This window comes from Mixophyes fleayi, chromosome 1, assembly GCF_038048845.1.
Source record: "Mixophyes fleayi isolate aMixFle1 chromosome 1, aMixFle1.hap1, whole genome shotgun sequence".
Taxonomy (NCBI): domain Eukaryota; kingdom Metazoa; phylum Chordata; class Amphibia; order Anura; family Limnodynastidae; genus Mixophyes; species Mixophyes fleayi.
The window spans coordinates 27,601,340-27,618,463 of NC_134402.1; the positions used below are offsets into that span (position 1 = coordinate 27,601,340).

A 17,124-nucleotide genomic window follows, 5' to 3' on the forward strand; every position below is an offset into this window, starting at 1 on the left:
GGCTAGCCAACCGTGCTCTTGATACAAGACAATAGGTGTCAAAGCTCTTGAATTCTAAGCTTCTCCTGTTTGCTAAACTATCCATTGAGCAGATTCTTGGAGGTAAATGTATTAAGGTCCGATTTCTGCAAATCACCAATATTTGGCAACTTTGCAGGCAAAATTTAAAACGGCAATGTGTTTAAAGGCAAAACTTGTGCCTGCAAAGTCGCTGAATATCGTTGATTTGCAGAAATCGGACCCTAATACATTTACCCCTTGGAGTTATCTCAGCAATGGCAGTTACGGAACAGTGGATTCCCGCATTAAGGGTATCATTTTATCCTCGCTGGAGTTCATCTGTCAGACAGTATTTAAAGAAAAATTGCAAAAGTATTTTGTACTTATCACAGTGATTCATTTCTATGTCACTTTAGAGTGCTTTACTGTTCTAAAAAGTGCTTCAACTGCATTATGAACACAAGCTTACCTAACTGGCTACAGCTAAAATATACACAAATATTTTCTTTTCCTATTTTTAGAATCAGTTATATATTCCAATTTATGTAACTGTATTACAACTCAATAATTATTGTTATGAGTTAATCCATATAACCTAGTTCTAAAATAGAACACTGCAGGTCGGCAGCTATACGTTAAATGAACAAGGTGGAAGGAGATCATAAAGAGATAAGGGAATGGGGTTATTCCCTAAAATTGTTTTAGAGCTGCAGTAATCCACAGCACCTAATCCATACTTACCAACTATTCCGATCCCCCTCCGGGAGGGGAGATCTCGCTGCTGAGTCCTTGTGGGTGTGGCCAGGGGAACAGCATCATTAAGCCCTGCCCCCTCTTCAAAATGACACCATTTTTCAGCCTATTACAGCGTGGGGGCTGGGCCAGGGTGGCGCAATTCGGTGTGAGGTGGGCGGCACTGCTCTCCCGGGAGAACACTCAGAAATTTGGGAGTCTCCCGGACATTCGGGGAGAGTAGGCAACGATTTCCTAATTAGACATCATTGCATTTGTGCTAGATGATCCAGGCTAATGCACATTTGTACTATTTTAGTAATTACATATTTTTATGCCACCAGAAACGAGGAGAGAGGGCACATTAAACTGCTTCAATGCCATAGATCAACATGAACTCTCTTTAGACATATAGGGCCTGATGCTGAAATGGACGCAAGTTGGGAGTAATTTAAGCTACAAAAGGGCGCCAGTAAAAATGGCGACGATTCAGCCAATCAGAAGTGTCTAGTGCCAGTGCTGCCCCCTAGCAGGTGCCTCCTACAGGTGAATATGTGTCTCTGTGATCACCTGCGTTGGCATGAACATGACGTTACTGTACTTGGCCGCCGTTAGACCGCGGGTAGAATTATTCTTTTATTGCATTCTATGTAGGGTACCTCATTTGTGTTCTAACTGCAAAGGAGAATTTCAATAGGGACACACTTAAATTAAATGGATTAAGTATGTAACAAACAATAATTTTTGCAGAAATGCAATTACCCACGTCCCCAATACCACTTGCAGGTGCAAGCTGCCCTGGCTCTGATATAGATTGACAGGTGAATCGCCATCCTAAGATTTGCCACCAAACCAGTGGTGGAAGTGGAGGTGTATACGGTGGTATGCCATGCCGCCACTTCTCCTACTGCCTTCATTGTCACACTATCACATTCCAGTCACTTACATTATATATACAGTATATACAGTGGTAGAAGTGGGATGTATACGGTGGTATGTCATACCGTCACTTCTCCTACTGCCTGCATTGTAACACGATCACATTCCAGTCACTTACATTATATATACAGTATATACAGTGGTGGAAGTGGGGGTGTATACGGTGGTATGTCATACCGCCACTTCTCCTACTGCCTTCATTGTAACACTATCACATTCCAGTCACTTACATTATATATACAGTATATACAGTGGTGGAAGTGGGGGTGTATACGGTGGTATGTCATACCATCACTTCTCCTACTGCCTTCATTGTAACACTATCACATTCCAGTCACTTACATTATATATACAGTATATACAGTGGTAGAAGTGGGGTGTATACGGTGGTATGTCATACCGCCACTTCTCCTACTGCCTTCATTGTAACACTATCACATTCCAGTCACTTACATTATATATACAGTATATACAGTGGTAGAAGTGGGGTGTATATGGTGGTATGTCATACCGTCACTTCTCCTACTGCCTTCATTGTAACACTATCACATTCCAGTCACTTACATTATATATACAGTATATACAGTGGTAGAAGTGGGGGTGTATACGGTGGTATGTCATACCGCCACTTCTCCTACTGCCTTCATTGTAACACTATCACATTCCAGTCACTTACATTATATATACAGTATATACAGTGGTAGAAGTGGGGTGTATACGGTGGTATGTCATACCGCCACTTCTCCTACTGCCTTCATTGTAACACTATCACATTCCAGTCACTTACATTCCCATTACATTTCTCATACGGCCACTTCTAAATTTCCCCTTTGACCACTGAATGTACCCCAATTCATTCTCAACTTTAGTTATCTTTCAAAGGGTAACACCACTGGGAAAAAGTAAAAATGATTTAATTAAAATCATTATGGGTACTCTAATACTGTATATATAATACACTCTTGATAATTGAAATAGGACTTCAACCCGAAATCCGCTTTTGGAAGACTCAGGCAAGGCTGTTGCTGCTTGATTGATTGATTGATTGATTGATTTTAATTGGTTGTAGCACTTTTCAGTGGCGTTACCCTTTGAAAGACAACTAAAGATGAAAATGAATTAGGGTATATTGAAACAGAGTGTTCAACAGCAGCGAAACCATCAATCCTGTTGTGAAGTTGTCAATTATTGAAACATTTGTGTATAAACGTAGGAAAATCGGGATTGGATCTACAATAAATGGTGCAACACAAAATTGTCTTCATACAAAAGCAGTTATCAGTCTACTTCATTGGCACCATAGAAAGAATTATGATATATCCAGTACGATACATGAAGTTCCACCTTCCATACAGAGAGAGGTGTAGATCCTACAGAGAGTTTACCCAATGTCCTATTCAGTTCATGACATGAGATGTAAACCAGGGTAAGGACCACGGAGACACTTTAGAGCAGAGTCTGGTGGAAGACACTTGAAACCAAACATCAAGGGCCCTTTAAATACGTTCCGTCATATCAGGTTGCAATAAATACGATATCCTGTGGAGAAGTTGTGGCAGAAACTCTTGGCTTCTTCAGACAAAAGAAAATGATGAATTAAGACAATAAAATGACACAAAGCTTCGCTAAATCTTTGGCACGAGAGCAAAAAAATAAATTTGGCTGTGCAATGAAGTGACATGAATATATCCCAGTCTAACAGGAGGAGGTTACTGGTAAATAAATTGCACACTCTAAAAAGCTGAACAGCAGTTTTTTCTGTCTCCGGTTTGTGCTAGAAAGCTCTATATCCAGATGTCTTATTTTTTGAATAGTCTCTGCCAGCAGCTGTCTTCAGCATTTACCATCCAACATTTGCCAGGAAGAGAGGGAACCCTCCTTGGAAGGCCTTATGTGAGGCCAGACGTTACCACATTAATCCTAGGAAAGAAAAAAACAGAAGGTTATATGTGTGCAGTTCACCTGGACTAAGACAGAATAAAGCCTGACCAACTCTATTTATGTCAAATGTCAACTCACTAGCCTCATCTCGCAATGACTGAGACTGGACTGCAAGCTCTTTGGCCCAATAACCCTTATTATTGGGTCAATTTTCATAACTAAATCCCAAATCCGCAGCAAAACTATAATATATATTTAGAATTCATTTTCCTAAACATGCATTCATGTTGTCAATACCGCCCTCATGTCAAACTATAGCAAAACATTTAAGCTGGAAGGGAATAGATTGCAATCAAATGTAGGCGATAGACATTTAGCACATAACAGGGAAGAAATAAATGCACTAATATGACCTAACAGAAACAAAGACACAAAACTATTGAGATGGCAGCAAACAATAGTGTATATTTACAGATCAGCATTGAGCTGTCTGGCTCTGTAAGCAGTAGCACTGTATATGGTTAAATGGGCTTACTGCTTTACTATTTTAGCTTTTTGTCCCATTATCAGCTGTTTGCTGATCGGTTTTAGGATGACATTTATTTTCTATTTACTGTCTGTGATGGGGTAATACTCTATCACACTATGCTTTTAAACAAAGCTGTAGACACAGTCGCATCACCCGAGGTGGACGGTATTACAGAAAGGAACTGACCTTTGAATACACGTGAACCATACTTGCCTACTCTCCCAGAATTCCAAGAGGATGACGCGTTTCGCATAATCATGGCCCCGTCCCACTGCACAATGCAATCGCAGCATTGTACAGCAAGGGGGCATGGCCACGGTGACACAAACGCGTCACAATGCCCCCTAATGCATGTGGCAAATGATCTCCCCGGAGGGCAGTTAACTACAAGTTGGCAAGTTGGATGTAAACCCTAAAAAGAAATTATAGCTAAAATAAAAGTTAAAGTGTATGAGTTGGCTACACGCCTGGTCCAGTGAACTGAAAGGCTGCATTCTCATGCATTAGAGTTTAGCTTCCAAATGGAAGCCTTCTATTGTGTGTAAGTAAAGTGTTTAGAGTCAAACTTTGATGTCGTTATCCTTATAGTGTATTACCTTCTAGTGCCAGCAGATGGTGCTGTCTACTACAGCTCTTCATACAGCAGAGTTTTTTGTGTGTCTTTTGTTTTAACATACTTTTATTGTTTAACTACATAACCTTAATGTAAAGATTTAACAGATGTTTTGTGTCACAGTATACTGTGACTGTAATGTATTAAAACATAATTTTATAGTTACAGTCCCTACTTGTGCAAAAATATCACCTAGTCAATGTGGAGCCCATGAGGAGTGAAACTCACAATAACCAGAGACTCTGCATAATCATTAACTGGACTACAAGGTGAGTGGAGGCCATAGGCAGAGCCCCAGGCATTAACAAAGAGTAAGCCCTAAATCAGTAATGTACATATTATGTCATCCCTATCCAATGCACCTCCCCCTGCCTATAAAATGCAAATGTGCTATAACCAATAGCAATCATTTTTAGAGTTGAAATAGGCGTTTGGTAAACACCAAATTGCAAAATAACAATAAAATAAAGATTAAGTGAATTTAACATTCAGCTCATTTTAGACTCCTCATTGGACAATACCACCTTAAACATGTGAATAACTCAGCTATATGATACAATGATGGCAGCTGCCCCTAATTCCTAGGCAAAACCCCAGGTTTTAAGATTAAATTTTAATAAATATCCCTGTTTATCAATAGCTAAAGGCAAAATGCAATTTGTATTGTTAGTTGTTGGGCTTTATGGGCCTGATTCATTAAGGAAAGTAAGGCAAAAAAATGAGTATTATTTTTTTGCTTCCCTTTCCTTTCCTTCATGAATCAGGCCCTATAAGTTTACAATACACAAATGACATTGCTTTGCAATCAAGGTCAATAGTCATGTCATGATGTAGTTGTAGTGGGCTAAGTTCTGACTAGACCAGCACTGGGCACCCTGATACACTGCGGGAGCCACATGGCCTCTAACCTTCAGGAGGGCTGCACATTACCCTTATTCTCAGACATAAGTTTAAACATAGTTGCCTACTCTCCCGGAATATGAGGGAGACTCAAATTTCTGGAAATCCTGCTGGACTATCAGAGAGCAGGGCAACCTTCCGGATCCTGGACAGTTTGGTAAATTAAATGGAGGGGGCGGGGCTTGGTGACGCGATTCCTGCTTTGTGACACTATTCTCCTAGCACCGCCCCCCACATGCCCACCTGCCTCTGGAACTCCCGGAACCCAAAATTAAAAAGTAGTCAAGTATGAGTTAAAACAATACATTTAATCAAAGAAAGAGATACCATGATACCATAATAACATATCAGCAGGCGTTATAAGCAAGTGTTACAAGCTATAACAAACACGTGATATTAAAGAAGGAAGGAGCTGGGGGCCGTTGGTGAAGGGTTGGAGGGTGACAAGCAGCTCTAGCGCCACCTGCTGCCCATCACTGGCGTAGACAGTACCATAATGTGCTTACATGCAGCCCTAGCGCCACCTGCTGCCCATCACTGGCGTAGACAGTACCATAATGTGCTTACATGCAGCCTAGTGCCACCTGCTGCCCATCACTGGCGTAGACAGTACCATAATGTGCTTACATGTAGCCCTAGCGCCACCTGCTGCCCATCACTGGCGTAGACAGTACCATATTGGGTTTACATGCAGCCCTAGTGCCACCTGCTGCCCATCACTGGCGTAGACAGTACCATATTGGGTTTACATGCAGCTGCTTTACAGCATGGGGGCTCTGCAAGGTACAGTTCCTCCTCTTCATAATGATCCCCTTATAGTGACTCCTCACTTACTACTAGGTGTATTCTCTGCACAAAACTGCACTGTATGGTAAAATGTTGGCAGCTATGGGTGAAACCAGCTTTGGGGCAGGATGAGTATAGCCTGTATCATACGCTAGTGTTTGTGCATTTTATTGTACATAGGAGAGGACTGTAATATGGCAGTTTTCAAAAAATTGTTGCCGTGGAATCTCCCACATCGGCTAAATATCGTACACTTTCTTCTAATGCTAGTAATCAGTATGTTTTCTCTAAAGCTGATAAATGTCAATTGCTCTGAGACGTTCAATAGAGTAATGGACGATATAAAATGCTCCTCTACACTATTGACGTGTGTCACAGCGCCTATTGTTGTAAAGCGTTAGGCTGCCCATTGCATACTTCCCTTCCCCCAACATTCTTACCCGCAGGACGAACAGAGCCCTAAAATCGGGACTGTCCATCTGAAATCGGGACAGTTGGGTGGTTTCGTATGCGTGAACCGGTTTACTTTCACCCCTAAGCCCAATGCTTGGTGATCGCTAACACCGGGCCGGGGACTCCGATACATAGGGAGAAGCCCTAAATCCAGCAAATACAGGCTTGTTCCTCTTTCTTTAATAGGTCCCTATATCCTACTTGCTGGTTTTGTTCTACGTGCGTAGTTCTGTCTCTCATCTGTCCGTGTCTATGGCTTTCATTCTGCATTGTCTGTCGAAGCGCCAGTCTGGGAGAGGGGGAAGTGTACGATATTTGGATTGTGAGCACAATCACAGTGACAACTTTTCTCAATAGTGCCAATTTGTGGACAGCTGCAACTGTTTTGTGCACAGGCAGCTGTTTACAGAGACGAAAGCGGCTCAAGGGCAAAACTCTCCAGCTGTTCCGACTACACAAGATCTGCAGGTTGCTCACCCTCTGCTCCAGGCTACACACACTCTATTAAACTACTTTTTTTTTTTTGTTCCCCTAGAAAATATTTTTAGAACTTGCTATAAAAAATCTCCAAGCGGCCCTCTCCCCTCTGCCCAAAAATCACAGTGTGCTATAAAATCTTATTGAGCTATAAATATCTGATCAGTTACTAGTGATATCATTGCTATTTGCTTTTCTTTTTTTTTTTTACAAAGTAAAGTAAAGCAATGTAGGTAAAACATGCTGGTTGATAATTATGTAGTCAGTCATTCCTAGGTGAGCTTGCTGCTGTTAATGCCAAAATCCTCCTGTGATGATCCAATAAAAATAATAAGGCGAGTAAGTGGTCAGCTCAAACTGTTTTTTTTTGTTATTATATGAAATAAGTTCCAGCATTTAGAAAGGCAAAATTGGGACAAAATATGCCCCCTCTCCCACCAATTAGCCCAGACCCTTCCACAATTCATTATCATCATCATTTATTTATATAGCGCCACCAATTCCGCAGCGCTGTACAGAGAACTCACTCACATCAGTCCCTGCCCCATTGGAACTTACAGTCTAAATTTCCTAACACACACACAGACAGACAGAGAGAGACTAGGGTCAATTTTGATACAAGCCAATTAACCTACTAGTATGTTTTTGGAGTGTGGGAGGAAACCGGAGCACCCGGAGGAAACCCACGCAACCATAGGGAGAACATACAAACTCCACACAGATAAGACCATGGTCGGGAATCAAACTCATGACCCCAGTGCTGTGAGGCAGAAGTGCTAACCACTAAGCCACCGTGCTGCCCAAGGAAGCCCACTTTTCCACACAATCACATCCACTTTTGTCAAAGCCGCACCCACTTCAGTGTTAGCTCCACCCTTTTGAGGCAGTCTAGCAATTTGGTTATGCAAATGGTAGAAAAATTCCATACTTCTCATCTATCTCGGGGTTGCGACTCCGCTCAACAGGCTATTAGGAACATTTTAAGGGTAAAAAAAAGGTAGGTAGCCTAGTAACCCAGCCCTATGTAGCTCACTATGGGACTGGCCCAGCCAATTGCAATAAAAAAATGCATTTGAAAGGCTGTCCTAGTACTGTACTTTAAGCGTTAAAGTCTACTTTAATCATTACGTTCCCTCCCTCCATTAGCTCAGGCAGCTGTTTAACATAACTCTTTCTTTGATCAAGTGTCTTATAAATCCCCTTATTTGTTATAACTTCACTGGTTGTTTTTCCCGAGAAGCACATGGATTAAAAGCTTACAGTGTTATTCCTTTGGAGACCTGAAAATAAAAAAAAAAGGATATTCTCTACTGATCACGAGCCATGTATTTCTAAATATTTATATGACAGGTCACAGAATGTATCGGGCTGACATTTACCCATTCAAACTCTCCCGCAGCATCTAGTCCCTGGGTTTACGTTGCTTATGCTAAAGGAGAAAACAGTTTAAGACCATCATGTACTAATAGGGAAAAAAGCAGGGTAAACAGTTTTTTTTTATTATTATTACAGAGAATTTGCAAATGTGAGTCCAGGAAGAGAGTATTTAAAAGGATTTTTATTTTGCTGTAGTTTTCCCATCTACACTCGGTGGCATGGGATTTTGAAGTCCAGATGTTTAAGGTATGGTAGAAATTAAATCACTGCAGTAATTTAAAAACTGTCCGTACGCTTGTGTTAGTCTTGCTTAGCTGTGCCCATGTGTCTATATTTGAATATAGTTTTCAAGCAGGTGGAAGCCTCTCAAGTTACTGTAACCTTAGGCGTCCATGTGTGGCCATTGGAAATGTTAAGGGGTATCCAGCTGGTGGCTTCTAGAGACGCTCAGACATGGCACTGATATCATTTTATTCATGATATTATTACTTGCAAACCAGCTTCCAGATTGGCCGTAAAGGCAAAACAATCCTCAGCTATTGTGTACAATGGGTCAGGTGAATGGATGAGAATCATTTATACATTTGTGTATGTTACATTATCTCTTGATTGAATAGAGACTTGTGCATATGTACTGGGAGTAGCCCGTCAGTCGCTGGTCTCCCGCTGTGGTTGCACGCTGTTGAAGGACACAGATGTGGGAATTAAATTAAACTGACACTGTGGTAGTGGTCCTCTGGCTGTACAGACCCGCGACTCATTACCGGTTAAGACTCCTTACGCCCGAAGTGATGAGGATCAGAGGGGTGTTCTATCCTAGGCAATTCACAGTAACAGCAGGTTCCAGCAAATGGGTACGGATTCAGATTTGGACGTAGTAGTAGATACGACAGAACAACCGGTTTTTATTTGCCGGTGGTCAGGGGCAGGGGTGGGCAGAGGATGACGATGATAACAAACACCCGAACTAGCCAACCGCTAGTAATTAGAGGTACTTAGTTACTGAGGCTCGTCCTAGATTAGGATTTACCAACAGTCAGAAAGTCGTTCCTGCTGTAAACGATGCTTCATAGTAATTGCGTTCGGAAAACATAAAATAATAGGTTTTTGTACAGTTAGACGTGAGTGTCTGAGGGGTGTGTCTATGGTCAGCGGATGCATCTGCTGCAGACCTGAACGTATCTCCAACTCTGAATACAACATACATAATCATACACTTGTGTGAGACATTTCAATCACTTAAGCTTCTATGTTCTGCTGTATTACACTATCATCACCATCACCATTTATTTATATAGCGCCACTAATTCCACAGCGCTGTACAGAGAACTCACTCACATCAGTGCCTCCCCCATTGGGGCTTACAGTCTAAATTCCCTAACACACACATACACACAGACAGACTAGCGTCAATTTAATAGCAGCCAATTAACCTACCAGTATGTTTTCGGAGTGTGGGCGGAAACCGGAGCACCCTGAGGAAACCCACGCAAACACGGGGAGAACATACAAACTCCTCACAGATAAGGCCATGGTCAGGAATTGAACTCATGACCCCAGTGCTGTGAGGCAGAAGTGTTAACTACTGAGCCACCGTGCTGCCCACATGTAGAACTATGTAAAGTGTCGATTTAGCATACGCTGCCCTGTGATTTCCGTACTGCTCGTGATATATAAGAACTTAAGGTCAGGTCCTTTAACAAGGACTGCCGATAACACAGCGCTGACTCTCTGTGGAATGAAGCCCTTATCTGCACTATCACACAAGCATACCGAAAAACAGGACCATCCAGGAAAAACATTCAATAAAAATGATTAAAGTGTTTACCACAGTGAGGAACAGAGGGATGATACATTCTAACCCATAAATCCACAGTCAGGTCAGTAATGGCCTTAAGTGAAAACTCCTTTCCTTAGCCGTCAGGAAAATGAACACTGTATATTCCTTGAGAGCCCCCTTGTCAGAGATTCCTTCAGGGACCATGAATATTATGCAGTAATAAACATGAAGTGGAAGCAGCACTTCATGGAAACCACTGCATGAGGCTCCGCATCTATCCTGCATTTAATTTAAAATCTTCAATTGCCTTTAATTATCTATTCACTTTAATTAGCAAAAACAACTCCTGTGGCCCTTTCCTTCAAGTGCAAAGGCGAGATTGACTTCCAAAAAAGAGAGGGTAGTCTCAATAATGTGAGGTAAAGGAATTAAAGAAGACCTGTCGCCTCAGTGGAGTGGACTCAGCTGGAGGCAGCCATTTTGTGAGCCGTCCGAAGCTTCACGAGAATGCAGCCAATCATGTCACAAGGATTTAATGTCACTGCTGATATATGTCATGGCCCCTATTGATGAGGCACTGGTTCCCACTGAAAAGATAGGCTGGATCCTCATGAACATTAGTTTAGATCACAAAATGGTTGCCTCCACTGTGACAGATCCATTTTACGCAGCCTCTATGTCTCCGGTGAGGCAACAGTGTGAGGCAGGACTAACTTCAGCAAACATTTTCTGTCATATTAACAGAACGAAAACTGCACTTGATGCAGCTAATCCATATATCTTGTAGATATATTCTCTCGGCCTTATGTAAGGTAGAGTTAAAAAGGCAATCTGTAAATGTAAATGAATAACATGGGTATATGTTGTGTAACATACATGTTTCTTTTTTATTACCCATTATTAAGCCCCACCACCTCTCTGTATGAAGCGGCCGGGTCAGCTTCCTGTATTATCTAAAAAAACAATGAGAATTTTTCAAAAAAGCCATGTGAAGGGAAATGGTTGCGCTCTCCCTCAAAGCATGATACTGACACAGTCACGTTGGTGATTTAACCACTTACAGGCACACAGACCATGGGGCTGTACATAACTAGCGGAGTGTATGTTATCAATAAATGATATCTAATGTTAAAGGTTATTTTTATACATTAATAATGCATTTCATATACACAGCAGTAAAAACAAATGAATTATATTATTTTTATAGCACCAAATTTTGGCGCGATTATTTCTAATTGCGCTACAGGCAATTTTAAGAATGCTGCGATTGGCAACTGTGCCAGGCTACCTAGTTTAATTTCTTCCACATCTGTGAATTAGACACTTTTTCACTGATCACGCCCGGTTGTGCATACCCACCAACTTTTTGCTTTATCCCTCTGGGATCTCAACTTGGGCGTGAGGGCGTCATTTTTCCCTGGCATCGCAACAACGCAAATACTCCATTCCACCCTACTGAGCATACTACATAGAATGTGTCTTTTTTTTCAAACGCAATTTACGAAGTTACATGGAAACTTGAGCCCCATATGGGGGTAGCACGGTGGCTCAGTGGTTAGCACTTCTGCCTCACAGCACTGGGGTCATGAGTTCAATTCCTGACCCCGGTCTTATCTGTGTGGAGTTTGTATGTTCTCCACATGTTTGCGTAGGTTTCCTCTGGGTGCTCCGGTTTCCTCCCACACTCCAAAAACATACGGGTGTTAACATATTGACCCTAGTCTGTGTGTGTTAAGGAATTTAGACTGTAAGCCCCAATGGGGCAGGGACTGATGGGAGTGAGTTCTCTGTACAGCGCTGCAGAATTAGTGGTGCTATATATATAAATGGTGATGATGATGAATGTGCAAAAATGTAGGTTAATAGGCTTCTGACAAAATGAACACGTGTTTGTCTGATAGAGAATTTAGACTATAAGCACCAATGGGGCAGGGACCGATGTGAATGAATTAATATTGTTTATAATGTGCTGCATTATAGGTAGGAGATAGGATAATAGATAAATATGCGTTTACATGATACAAAGCTAATACTCCCACCTCTTTCATGGCAACCGTACAATGCATAAATATTCCTCTTTATATTTGCAAATTTACTTTGTTCACCATTTGCGATCTGCGACTTCGCTATTCCCTGCAGCGCGTTATCTCCTCCCGACGTGATAAAGCCACTGAAATATCAATATCGCCCACGTGGTCGGCGGATTCCTAAAGCCGCAGCGTACACATTTTATGAAACCCTGACTGTTCTGCTGTTATTCATAATCTAGTTTCCTCTCTCATAAAGAGACCTTTAGCAACTGCTGGGGGTTTTTTTTTCTCTTTTCTTTTTTTTTTTTCCTTCTGCCTCCGAAACAGCTGCTATCACTGTTGTATCCTGAGTGATGATGAGGTCCTGAAAGTGTTTTTTTGTAACAGATGGCCAGGAGAGAGCTGGGGAGCATGCCAGCAAAATCCTGGGGAATGTGCCAAATCCTGCAGTGACTGAGTGTTTTGGGTTCCAGCTCGCGTGCCTTTCCCCTGCCCTCTGCCCTAAGTGGCGCCAGTAGGACTTCCCAACTAGCACTCCGAACATCTGGAGTCTGAGACTGCCAGAGAGACAGAGAGAGAGGGAGGGGGGGGGGGGGGAGAACTATGCTTCAGCTTAGCCCTGTACTCCTAACAACCTACTGCCTGGGAGAACACATCAAGAAGAGAAGTTTCAAAAAAAAATTAAAAAGCATAACAAAAAAAAAAAAAAAAAAAGAAGAGTAGGAATGGAACCTTGCAAAGCTTACTTAACAGCTGCGGTCAAACACAAAATACATATACACCCGCTGTTACAGGATCTGAGGTTAGCCTTATGGAGAGCGATCACACAGGCGTATAAATACACACATTTTTATGCCTGTACCTCATTATTTATATACAATAGATAGATATAGATCTATATCTATATGGGGCGCAGTAAGGGAGGAAAAAAAATACCAGAAATAGAAGAGCTTTAACACTTTTTGCTTTATTTATTCGGCCTCTTTAGAAGCTTTATTTAATTTTGCATGACTGGGGGGGATAGGAGTACAGCAGTAGCTGATCAGGATCATTGTCATCACCGTTTATTTATATAGCGCCACCAATTCCGAAGCGCTGTACAGAGAAAATTAGCCACTGTAGCTTACAGTCTAAATTCCCTGACACACACACACACACACATAGATGACGGATAACTTTGTCAGCGGCCAATTAACCTACCAGTATGTTTTTGGAGTGTGGGAGAAAACCAGAGCACCCGGAGGAAACCCACGCAAACACTGAGCCACCCTGCTGCCCTGAGAATGAGAGACAGGGAGAGGAGAGATACCCATCAACAGACAGCTGCCCACAGCTCATGGCTTGCTATAAAGGATATCTATACTGACAAGACACTTAGGGGGTCTATTTATTAAGATATAGCTATGACAATGACTATGCATCGCTGCAAATCACATTGATGCATAATGAAACACTGATGTAATGTCTCATGCCAGGGGATGCTTTGGGAGTCCCCCCTCCTCCACAAACTCTTTTTACAGTTTATCGCCAGCCTAACGCTGCTGGTGAATGGAAGAAGCGAAATTCTCCAGAACAGAACACTACCGCGAGTGTCGGGATCCAGCAACACTAGGGAAGTTTTAGCTGGAACCCATTGAAAATGACATGTAAGGCTTAATAAATGAGCTTAATAAACTGGAGGACTTTGCAGTGCCTCTATTGATATATGTTATATATGATGTTGTTTATGTGTGCGTTTGTTTGTGTTTTAATGCTATTTATTTTAAATATTTAACTGCTCTAGTTATTAATTCCACCTAATGTGTTAATAATAATGGACTTGAAATCTGGGCATTCGCTTACATAGCGCCTACATGAGCTGGCGCAAAATGACGGAGGCTAGTACGGCAACGCGGTGAGTTAACTATAATCACTCATGGGGGTAAATGTCTCAAGCTGAGAGTTTTCCGCGAGTTTGAAAAGTGGAGATGTTGCCTATAGCAACCAATCAGATTGTAGCTGTCATTTTGTAGAATGTACTACATGAATGACAGCTAGAATCTGATTGGTTCTTCAAACCCGCCGGAAAACTCTTAGCTTGATACATTTACCCCCTGGCCAGTATCACTTTGACAGAAAGGGATTTATTTATTTATTTTTAAAGTAAATGGGGGTGATATTTAATTTTAAAATGACAGTTATCATACTGAATTGGCCACTAATTCTGTTACATACTATTAATTATATCAACCATTATATATTTATATTATATTTATATATTTAGCTATTCCACTTGATCTAACATCTGACAAACTAATGACAGTCATTCAACCTCCTCAGCAACTCTTGACATTTGAGCTTTCCTAGCCACATCTTGGAAGAGAATAGCCCCCTGACTCTTTGCCTCACAATGAGAATTAAGGTAGGTTCCGTATTAAACTCTGAGGCAGCCTCCGACACGTCCTGTTGTGCGCAAAGCAAATCCACAGTCAGAATGGCTGAGCGCTGGACCCATCTGGAACATACTAATCTGAAGCTCATGCACCAGCCTTAAACGTCAGTACAGTGATATACAGATTCCCCCATCCTCTCCTGTGTGGGTGTCGGTTCTGTCCTCCTGTGCCGAGACATTAACACTGCTTCTAGCACACACAGTACACTGACAATGTCTACATTAAGAAATGTCTCAGTCATGACTTGGCAGTAATATATCTTTGTACAGCCTTAGGAAGTAGAGTCATAAAACAAACAGAATGATGGGAACAGAGCGATTCTGACTGATGCAAAGATGATCAGCTGTCCATGAACCAGGGAAGGATCTTAGCGTGATAGATCGCTTGTGATCCATGATAGATCGCCTGTGGCTGGCTATGAAAGCTGTTTAATGATAGCAGATAACGTAGTGTTAGTTGCTTTGTATTTCCTCACCAATGTATTTGCTTCTAGGTTACACTTCAGGTAGTGGAAAAAAAAAATAGAAGCACCTGTATAAAGTCACTTACTATAGAGTTAGGCCGCCAGGTGTGGGCAGTCTGGGCATGTACACACGGTGGCATTGACTCTACAATACCTGGAGTTGTGTAGGAGGAATTCAACACCATTTTCCCACAGCAAAGTCACTCAGTTGATGCCTGTTGGATGGTGCATAGGCAAACCAAGTGGGGTTTCCTAGGGCCTGGAAACCCCCCATCCAAGCCCGGGGCACTGTATAATTGAGGTGGCTGGACCCTGACCCTGCTTCACACGGCTCTGGTTGAAAAGGGAGAGCTACATGCACCTAACAGTAGTGCACACAGCATTGCCTATGTATATTATGGGGATAGGAAGAGTTAGAGAGCAGCCAAGCACGGTCTAAAATTATAGCCACGCCCACCATGCATGCTGGTCACGCCCACTGGCGGTGTGGTGTCGAAAACCCCACTCTACAAATCCTGCGTTTGCCCTGTGGTGGGTGGAAAGCCCTGTCTCAGAGTATCCCAAAAATGCTCGCATGGGTTCGGACCTGATAACTGAGAAAACTGTGACATATGGATAACATCATCGTCCTGCTCGTTGTGCGATTACACTTGCTGTATTGTCGTCCTGGAAGATACGGGGTGAGGATGATCATCCAGTGCCATTAAACAGCGATCAGCTCCGTGAACCTCTCATTGGACCGTTCTTGTTTAACTGGATGCTCGCGCCACGGGATGAAATCTGCAGTCAGTTGATCTGCAGTTGCCCTCTGGTTCTGCCTTGAAATTGTAATTAATGCACAGTTGCCACAATCCTGGAGTATGTATCTCCGCCCATTGTTGCACTTTGCTGATGATGTTCTTCCCTTGGCTTCCATGTTGACCTCACCTTTGACATCGTTGCTCGTAAAGCGTTAGCAAGTTGAGCTTTTTTTGGTTACTGAAGCTCCCCAACAATCACCCATCTTTCAAATCCCTCTTCTTGCAGCATGGACAGTCTAAGAGGTTATTTGCTTAATTTACTCATGTTTCCAATTTTTTTTGTCCACTACTGTGTATTTTAATGTCTCTTATTTTAACCTCTTTTTAAAGTGGGCCTTTCAACTACATACAGCGGAGGCAGCCATTTTGTTATCCGGACCAATATGAATACAGCCTGCCAATTCACAAGGAACTAGTAACATCACTTTGGCTCTAGTTCCAAGTGAAGTCATAAACTGAATATTGGTTCAAAATGGGCAGCACGGTGGCTCAGTGGTTAGCACTTCTGCCTCAGCACTGGGTTCATGAGTTCGATTCCCAACCATGGCCTTATCTGTGTGGAGTTTGTATGTTCTCCCTGTGTTTGCGTGGGTTTCCTCTGGGTGCTCCAATTTCCTCCCACACTCCAAAAACATACTGGTAGGTTAATTGGCTGCTATCAAAATTGACCCTAGTCTCTCCCTCTCTGTCTGTCTCCCTCTCTGTGTGAGTGTGTGTCTATAGTAGGGAATTTAGACTGTAAGCTCCAATGGGGCAAGGACTGATGTGAGTGAGTTCTCTGTACAGCGCTGCGGAATTAGTGGCGCTATATAAATAAATAATGATGATGATGAAAATAGCTGCTTCAATTGAGTGTAGGTGTCAAATCCACTTTAAGGCTTGCAAGGTAACACTAGAGTTCACAATTCCAGAAGATATTCCATCATGTAAAG

The 17,124-nt window shown here is 42.2% G+C and overlaps 1 protein-coding gene across 1 annotated transcript in view; it reads right to left on the minus strand.

The window, feature by feature from the left end:
* Window positions 1-2,355: 2,355 nt before the first annotated feature.
* Window positions 2,356-17,124, minus strand: part of ATOH8 (atonal bHLH transcription factor 8) — a 33,817-nt gene continuing 19,048 nt past the window's right edge. The window contains exon 3 of the mRNA XM_075188591.1: window positions 2,356-3,591. Within this exon, the coding sequence (XP_075044692.1) occupies window positions 3,586-3,591 (6 nt within the window). The 3' untranslated portion in view covers window positions 2,356-3,585. The remainder of the gene's footprint in view (window positions 3,592-17,124) is intronic.